Raw genomic sequence first — 9,645 nt, 5'->3', positions numbered from 1 at the left:
AGGGAGAAAGGTGTGCGGGGGGGCGAGGGGTGTCTTTTTAATTTTGGATCACAAGCGGCGAGTGTGAGATTTCTTGGAGGTGTGTGGGGAGAACATTTCTGGTAGACGCTAGGGGTGCTGGTTTGCTAGCGCCAAACCCATTTTGTCATGGGAAAGGAAAATTAAAACAGATTTTTTTTTTTTTTTTAAGAGTGTGGGAGGGGGTTAAAATATGGAAAAGGCCTAGTTATTTCCATTCAGGCTCCTATCCGCGGTTAAGAGATCGCTACAGTACTGGCTGCAACGAAATAAAATAAAATAAATCAGAGAGGAATTGGAAATGATGAATAAAATTTAAGAGAAAAGGAACTCAAATGGGATTTGTTCTACAGAATTATTTTATGGCAACCATCTACGAGTTGTACAAGGATATTTGATTTGGCTTCTTACTTTTAAGACAGGTTTTAGAGGGGAAGGTAAATTTTAGAGTTGCTACCTGCTCCCCAGCAAAGTGTATGTGCTGATGTGTTCGAGGAGGTTGGAAACTCTCTGTATTGCACAAAAATCAATTTCCTCTGCTTCTTTTGATCGAAACCCGTTTTGTTTGCGTGTGTGTGTGCGTGTGTGAAATGGTTTGGGATTGTCCCATACATGTTTGTACTTAGTTCTTAAAATACGGGTTCGTTTATCTGGGAATTATATGTTTTACCAAGAAAACCGATTATTCACCTTAAAGTACCTGAAAAATATTAGAGCATCATGTGTCCCATAAATGCTACGGAACACTGATTCTTGGTCGTAATTGGGTTTTTGAAAAAATTGGGGTATTTTTGAAATATATTTCAGATATTTTTCGTAGTGGTGAGGAAAAAAGTGTTTTTAGTAAAAAAAAAATATATATATAGCTTTAGGGCAAACGTAGCGTTTCTCCGATAGTACCTCTACGGCATTTAACTGCAATTAATTCGGGCGATAGTTGTCCCTTTTGAAATATGAAAAAATATTAAAAAGGGGGAGCATGATATACTTCTAATCTCTTCGGCAACTGTAATTTTAAACGAAATCTCAACATGATGCTACCCTCATTAGTTCCAAATGAAGCTTCATTACCTAGACAGTATGAATATTTTATTGCTTTATATCCTTTTTCGGAAATGAAACGCCTTTGATCTTTTTCTCGGGTTGTAAAAAGAATTGCCTGTCATTAAAAAAAAAAAAAAAAAAAAAAAAAAAACTGTCGTCCCATCTGCCTTTACATTCTGTATTTCTTTTCATCCTTTTTTTTTTTTTTTTTTTTGTGTGTGTGTGTGTGTGTAATCTATCCACACACTCACACAACCCAAAACCTTGCTTGACCTCCAGGAACGAAAAATGGATGAAATATTTGTACTGAGTATCAGAGAATAATTACGAGGGTATCTGGGCTCAGGGGGACGGAGCTATGGCATTTAAATTTTAAAGTACAATTATTTGTATTCGAAACTCATTATGTGTCTATACTTACATAGTCCAAGTTATTATTTTTTTGTTGCAAAGCGGTAAATTAGTGTATAAAATACAGATGAGAAGGTAGAAAAGTTCTAGATTTCTTAATCTAGTATCAGCTATTCGGATAGTGAGTTAATGCTTCAATTAATTATCTTTCCTCTGAAGAATGAATCTTTTAACCGTCTTTATCTATAGATTAATTCTTGATCTCTCGAGTTACGAAACTTTAACCTTTCTCCCTCCCCCCTTCCCCGGAAGATAATTAAGACAGTAGGCGAAGTAGAAGATCTCTGACCAAAGAGGATGCATCTGTCTTCTATATGTACCCTGTAGATCCGAATTTGTGTAAAGGAAGTTGGGTCACAAATTCGTATCTAGGGGAATATGTAGTTGACACAAACACTACAGGTCACAATCCCAGAAGGCATTAAAAAAAAAGCTACCCACACCCCCAGAGCACTAAATAAAAGGGTGAAAACAAGGTCTTAACCAGAAAGTAGTTTTATGGCTGAAAATAAATACTTTGGATTTGACCTTAGCTCAACTCCAGAGCTCCTGTGATAAACTTTATCATCACTTCCAGATCAAATCTGAGTTGCAAAGGCAGAAGGGGGGGGAAGGGGGAGGGGGAGCTGGGGCGTTATTACTGCGATTTGAACTACGAGATTCCCACTACTGCTTTAGTTTGTGTAATCTCAGAACTGACGCCGAATAACAAACAAACAAACAAAACCTACTGCTATCCTTCCTGCTTCTTGTGACGAGCTTATTGCGTGTTTCAGATTTAAACACGAAACTGAGGATTTAGGGGCGGCTTTTGAAAGGCTGCTGATTTGCTCTGTCCTTTAACGCGTCTTATTACAAGAAGGGCGAGGCGAAGATGCATTAGGACTTAGGTTAGCTGTCTTTTGTAATTGTTCATCAAGTCCTTGATTTCTTGCTTGGAGAACGGGCTCCTTTTCCATCGGTGCGTGGGAAACAGTCAATCTTATACCACAGTTAAATGTGATTTAGGAGAGTGGGTACTCCGAATTAGCTGATGAATTTCCTATCGATTCCAAACAAGCCCTATTCATCTCTGCCAGGCTCGGGGCGCAATGTCCCTTCCCGCATCACCTTAGCAGGGAATGAGATGCAAGCACCACCCGGAGGGACCGCCATGGATCATGTGCTGGGGCAGCGATTGTGAGCGGCAGCCCCCAAACATTTGAAAATACTTTTGCCCCCTCTCTCTCTTATTTTTTTTTTTCTTTTGGGGTAATTTTTTTTTGTTTGTTTGTTTTCCACCCCCTTCCCTCGGCCACCCCCGCCCCGAGCCAGGACACACCCCCGAGGGGTGTGGGCCGGGGGGGTCGGTTCTCGCCCGCGGGGCGCTGCCGAGTCCGGGGCTGGCGGGGGCCGGCGGGGCCCGGCGGCGCCGGGGCCGGGGCCGGGGCAGCCGGAGGGGAGCGGGCGCCCCCGGCCGCCTCCCCGGGGATGCTCCGGGCCCCGGGAGAGCCCGTGCTGGGCAGATTTCCTTATCCGGGGATCGCAGGCCACATCGCCATTGGCCCGTGCTGTCACATGGACTCCAACTTTGTTCACTTGACAGTAAGTAGGAGGGTTTCACGAAACAGGAAAACGAGTAAAGGGGGGGACAGGAATAAATTTTAGGATATATATATATTTTTTTTGCGTGTGTGCAATTCTAAGAAATTAATGGCCATGAGCTCGTTTTTGATCAACTCCAACTATGTGGACCCCAAGTTCCCACCCTGTGAAGAGTATTCCCACAGCGATTACCTTCCCAATCACTCGCCGGAATATTACAGCAGCCAGAGGCGAGAGAGCACTTTCCAACATGAAGCGATGTACCAGCCGCGGTCAGCCTGCAACGAGCAGCTCTACTCGTCCTGTCAGAGCTCCGGCCACCAAGCAGCGGTGTTATCCCCCCGGGGTCATGTCCATCCTCCTGCCGGACTGCAAAGCCACCTCTCTGAGCCAAACCATCCCTGCGAGCCGGTCACCCCCAGCCCACCACCCTCCTGCAGCCAAAACTCTCTGAACCAAAGCCCTTCCAATTCCTCTTGCAAAGAGCCGGTAGTTTACCCCTGGATGAAAAAAGTCCATGTAAGCACGGGTAAGTGAACTAAAGTGGCTTTGCTTTATACTAAGTAGCACCTCAAAGTCTTGTAGAAATCTTATTGCACCAGTTGTAAAATAACCATTCGTGGAGATTTACGATCGCCTGTTTGCAGAGCGGTATAATTACATCCTCCATAAATTTTTATTGCTCTGCTTGGCCATGTGCCTTTGAAGTCTCTGTTACCATCCTCCTCCAATTTCTTGCAGGCTACTTTTTTATGGCAGTTGAATCTTCATAAGTTAAGTTTTATGTTTTCGTAATTTGTATTTAAGTAGCGGGTTGAGTAAACTTTTACTATTTTCCCTTCCTTTTCTTCCTTTTTTTCTTTGTGTGTGTGTGTTCGCTCGTGTGCGATATTTAATAAAAAGGAGTGTGTGTGCTTGTCTGTGTGCATGTGTGTAGGGGAAAACTTGAAAGATTTGGGGATAATAGAGTGATACTCAAGTAGTGGTGTGTATATATGAGTGTATACATATGTAGAGGGCATGGAAAATGTGTCTAGGGGACCTTATAAAAACGTTTAGACAGGAATACACGTCAAGCAATGAGGATGGAGGTGGAGATTTGGAGATAGGCTCGGGGTATATTTTTAAGTTTGTGGTGCTGCTTTTTTTATATATATATTTTTTTATTTCCCCCAACAAAAGAATATATAATGCTTTTTTTTTTTTTTTTTTTTTTTTGAGGGGGGGGTAGGGAGGGAAGGAAACATTAAAGGAACCGCTCAGTAATTCTTCTGCTCTTTTTTTTTTTTTTTTTTTTTTTTCCTCCTTTGTGTTTGTTCAGTAAACCCCAATTATTCAGGAGGGGAACCGAAACGCTCCCGCACAGCCTACACCAGGCAGCAAGTCCTGGAGCTGGAGAAGGAATTTCACTATAACCGCTATCTCACACGGAGACGCAGGGTCGAGATCGCCCACTCCCTCTGTCTCTCCGAGCGACAGATCAAAATCTGGTTCCAGAACAGGAGGATGAAATGGAAAAAAGATCACAAGTTACCAAATACCAAGATCAGGTCTAACCCTTCCACCTCCTCCGCAAGCCTGCAAATCCCACAAGGAGGTTCTCAAGTCCGATCCAGTGGACCAGCCACCAGCCTATAACTATTCGTTGTATGGATGAAGTGTGTGCTTGTGGGTGTGAGTTTATGTGTGTGTGTAGGGAACACATGATATTCTTTTTTACAAGAAGCGAGGGAAGGAGGGGTGCTCTTTATTTATAGAGGGAACAGAGGGAGACTCAGCTACAACAAAGCAGAACCGTGCTGTTGGGCACCTCTTCCATTAGAAGGAGGCTGCAGATAGTAGTTTTCAGATTTGGCTAAGATGGATCCTTGTTTCATCTTTAATCACGCCAAGCTCTGCCCCATTTGTCATGTTTACTCTCCCGTACAAAGGATGGACCTTATGTCTGCTATTACCTCGACAACCAGCGTTCACTTTAATAAATGAGGCTCAGTTTCTTCAAGACGAACTGGACCTCCCTCCCCCCCTCACCCTCCCGCCCCGTCTTTTTTCCTCTTTTTTCTCTTTTTTCTTTTTTCGCCTACCAGCCACAATAATCGAAAGTTTCTATCCAGACATCCCAAAGTGGCGGCAGTTTTAGCACAGCTCTGCGGTGGAGAGAAGCAGCAAAGCCCCCAGCCGCAGCAGCACCAGCCGGCTGCTCAGCGCCTTCCACTGACCGCGGGCAGCCCCTGGCCATGGTGCAGTGCGGGGGCGGGGGGGCTGAAAAAACGTAAAATTAGGTCAAGTGGGGGGTAGACAAAAAAAAAAAAAAAAAAAAAAAAACAAGAACGGCCACTTAGATAGGACCCCCCCGGCCATTTTTGAGTCCAGCAAGTTAACTACTTCACTTGTAAGACTTGGGGGGGGGGGGGGGGGGGGGGGCGAGGCAGAGGGGGAAACAAGGTATGTAGTTTTGAAACTTGGCGATAAGCAGTGGCACCTGAATTCAGACTCGCAGCCCCGGATGATGGGGAGAGGAGGGTTTCCTGCGGGAGAAAGAGCCCCTCTCCCATTCTCTAGCCCATTTTTGTACTGAGAATGTGAATTACAGACAGAGCGGTGAGGAGTCGCCTCTCTTCGGGTGAGCAATGGGGGAGACAGGGGTTCTGGTGAGGACCCCGCTGCCATCCTGCCCTGCCCGCCCGGCCGCCTCGATTACCTCCTTTTGTCCTTCGTGATGTCCAGATTAAATGTAAATAGAAGAGAAACGCCAAAAAAAAAAAAAAAAAAAAAAAAAAAAAAAAAAAAAAACACGGAATTGGAAATAAATTTTTTTTCATTGTGAATCTGATCCTGTGTGTTTTTTGGGGGGATCTTTTCCTTTTGGTTAGGAAAAATATATATATAAATTAATTTGAAAACACATTATTGTTTTTACAGGGATTTCTGTGTTGTCAGTGCACAGCCTCAACTCCCTAATGAAAACAAAAGATGTTTGACTATAGGGTATATCAGCCTTAAGTACTGCTAAGACTTACATATTATGATTTATTTGTTCTAAGCATATATTAATATGCTCTTCCCAAAGTGGTCTCAGACAAAACAGAGGTAGTGATTAGCGCTTTGCTTTGCTGTAAGGAATGGATGTAGCATTGTATCTCTCTAGAGAGAATTCTTAATTATAAAAAACAAAACCAAAAACAACAACAACAACAAAAAACACCTTCTCCAAGGTAGTTAATGCATTAATGAGTCTAATTTTTGCACAGATGTTTCTCGGTGTTTGCAGGTTTTCTGTGTATTTTTATATTACAAAGGAGCTGGCTCCTGCGATAGCTCATAGCCTGACAAGCAAATAGATAATCAAGAAGACAAATGGCTTCTTTTGTGAGCCGCAGCTCTTGTATTAATTTTCATTTTCTTTCTCACAGAAAGTATCGAAAATACTGTTCAGGACGAAATAACATTCCAGTTGTAACTTAAAAAATAATAATAAAATACTATTGTGAGCAGGGGGTCCGCAGGAGGAGGAAGGCCTCCACACCAGCTGAAGAAAATAATTATTTTCCTATACTTCCCTATAAAAAAAAAAATACTTTATTTATTTACAGAATTCCTCCCCTCCCCCTCTCTTCAATCAGGACCGGAATACTCCCCTGCATTATTCTGAAATAAAGGCAGGGTTTGAAATATTTAGAGACAGAGTGTGTTTACGTGCTGTTGTTTTATTTGTAGTAAGTCACGACCACCTTGTAAATAAAGTGCACACAAAAATAGCCCTTCCCTCACCTCAAACAAAGGACCGTTATATTTGTCTTTCTATTGAAATTTTAATCCTTTAAAATACTATTAATGTGGTGACATGATTCAGATATAATACGTGTTCAGACGTAGAAGAAAGAATTTATGGATATCTTTTTGGTTGACTATCACATTTTCAGAGAGAGCAACTGCAAACCTTTAGTTTCTCTCTCTCTCTCTCTTTTTTTTTTTTTCTCTCCAAAGAGGGTAGCAAGGGATGTATTTTATTGCAATGCCTAAGGTTGAGATGTGTTTATTTATTTATTACTGTTGGATTTTATGTTACTGTTTCTTTCTTTGATCTGCTGTGGATGTAAATAGGATGTTATTTTCGAGATAGTGAACAGATCGAAGAGATCGTTCTTAAAAAAAAAAGGGGGGGGGGGGAAGCATATGCTTCTAGGAATGCAGGGTCTATAGAAAGAAGCAAATCAAAGCTGGAAAGTATGAATAGAATAGAAGGGGAGAAGATTTCTATAGGACCTAAAAGTTCACAGCCATTATAAGCAGACAGAAGCCAAGAAAAATGCGAGAATTATACAGAAAATCATTAATCACTTCTTTTCTTTAAATACTTATCCTTTTCCCATTGTTATTCAACAGCAAATCTCCGCAGACCGTCTGTTGGGAAAAAAGCACCCGGAGTTCTACAAGAATCTTCAGGGGATATAATAATAATAATAATAAAATCTGGATCGTAAAGGTGAAAGCTTTATATCTGGGGGAGGAAAGCAAAACCAAACCCCCCAAGCTACCCCCTCCCCCAGAACTCTCACTTTGGAAGAAACCACCCAAACCATGAGGGCCGTCTCTGGGGCGTTGGAAAAAGGATGTGGGAGCAAACCAGGTAACAGAGCTGCTCTCTTGGCATGCATTTCTGATCGTTTTATTGCCTCCTCTCACGAGAAAGTTCGGGGGAAAAAAAAAAAAAGTTAAAAACAGTCAGAAAAAAAAAAAAAAAAAAAAAAAAGCACGTGAATGCTTGTGCGGGGTTTTCCTTCTGTTTTTCATTTCGTTTTGACCGATTTGAGAGAGCAAGCAGAGAAAATTTGCAGGCGGGTTCCTTGTAGCAAGAGGGTTTTTCTCCTCGCTGTTAGGCTGTGCGTGTTTCGGGCTGCGGCGTCGTTTCCCCCTTTTGGGGTTTGGGGAGATGCCTCCTTTTTTCCTCGTCCCCCTCTCCCTCCCGACAAAAGACCTCTCTGGGCACGGGCCGCTTTGGGAGGGCTTTGCGGAACGTCCCAAAGAAGTGGGAGCTACGCAGAGCACCGGGGGCGCGTTCTCGTCCCTGGGGTGGGGTGGTCCTGGGGCGGCCCAGGAGTGTCGGCGCCACGGGGGTGCTGCTGCTCCGTGGGTGCTGCCCCAGCCCGCGCGGTGCGGAGGTGCGGCGGCGAAGAAAGGAGTGAAAATCGGGGAGGCAAAAGCCAGCTCTTGCCAGCGCCGATCGGGGGAGAGGGTTCACGCAGAGGACACGATTTCTAGGCGATTAGCTGTGCATTATAGCCAGGGACTGACCTCGCAAACCCCTTGACCTCTCCGAGGCTGGACATTGTGCGGGGCAACCTCCCCAGCCCGGAGCGGCCGGGGCGCAGCAAAACCCCGCGTGTGCGGAGCTCGCCGGCCCCGACCGGCCCCGCAGCGCCACGGGTGCCCCCGGCCTCTGGGCGAGCCCCGCCGGGAGCAGGCGGCGAGCGAACGGGTGCAGGAAGGGCTCGGGGGTGCTGTGCTGCTGCTTATCGCGGTAGAAGCGTCGTCGTTCCAAGCCCAGGCCCAAAGGCAAAGCTTTCCCTTATTTCTCACGACTTCACTTCAAAGGGCTGAAAGCCCTCGGCGTTTGCTTGTTTGTCTGCTTCTTTGTAAGAGAGGAAGAGAGGAGAGGGGGAGAAAGGCCTTTTGGAAGCTGGGGTGGGACTGTGGTTTGGCTTTGCACAGCTGACTGTTTGTTATTTGCTTTACAAAAATAATTTGGGAGAAAAGAAACAAAAAAAATCAAAACCGAGACACCCTCTAACCCTCCGCGGACAGTTTCCTCGTCCGGCGTCGCATCTCGCGTCTCATTTTCAGAAATTCCTTTGTTTCCGAGCGTCCCCCCCCCTCCCCCGCCCCCCCCCCCCCCGCCCCTGCCCCCGGCGCTCCCGAGGCCGGGATGCGGAACCCCTTTGTTTTCTCTTGGTCCCCAAACCGGACAAAAACGGGTCCTGCGGGAGAGCGCAATCACGTAGTGCAGCCCCTACGGCCCGCCGAGATGCAGTTATCGGAGACAAGGGAAACCGAGGAAACCATCACAAAGAGGGACGCGCGCAGGGAAGCGGGGCCGCTCCTGCCCAGGTGCGGCGCGGGGCTCTTTAAAACGGCTGCGCTCGGAGAGCCGTGCCGGGGGTTCTCAGCCCCTCTGACAGATTTATGATGCGCAATAAGAACGGCGTGTTTAAATCTGTAAATCAATCTTGCTTTCTCACTATATAAACGTTCATTTTATCTTTAGAAAGAAAACGGCTTTGATCACGGCACCTCGGAGGGTGAAGCCGCTGTTTATGGCCATGTTTCCGACCCTTTGAACTGGGGGCTTTCAAAAACGAATGGGTGATTCTTTTGCATGAAACAAACCCAAAAATGCTAGAGGAGGTGCGGAGGAGGGTATCTGCCCCGTTTGCTGCCTTGGCTAGGTCCGTTGTTTTGTTGTGAGGTTTATTATTTTTTATTTTTTAACCGAATTCCAGTTGTAGGGACGCTTCATTTTATGCCTAAAGGGGAGACAAAAAAAGTGATTGCGTGAAGCTGAAGTTGCGGCTTCTGAATTGACCTGAA

The 9,645-nt window shown here is 45.1% G+C and overlaps 1 protein-coding gene across 1 annotated transcript; it reads left to right on the top strand.

Moving 5' to 3' along the window:
- Nucleotides 1–2,148: 2,148 nt before the first annotated feature.
- On the top strand, nucleotides 2,149–5,403 carry HOXB4 (homeobox B4). Its single transcript, XM_082778950.1, has 3 exons — nucleotides 2,149–3,057; nucleotides 3,160–3,586; nucleotides 4,379–5,403. The coding sequence occupies exons 1-3, from the start codon at nucleotides 2,944–2,946 to the stop codon at nucleotides 4,693–4,695; spliced, it is 858 nt and encodes a 285-aa protein (XP_082635076.1). The 5' UTR covers nucleotides 2,149–2,943; the 3' UTR covers nucleotides 4,696–5,403.
- The last annotated feature ends 4,242 nt before the right edge of the window (nucleotides 5,404–9,645 follow it).

The sequence above is a fragment of the Aythya marila genome (genome assembly GCF_965140915.1).
Source record: "Aythya marila genome assembly, chromosome: 25".
In the NCBI taxonomy this organism is placed as follows: domain Eukaryota; kingdom Metazoa; phylum Chordata; class Aves; order Anseriformes; family Anatidae; genus Aythya; species Aythya marila.
Note: the sequence above shows the minus strand (reverse complement) of the source record. Positions and strands in the feature narration are given on the sequence as shown.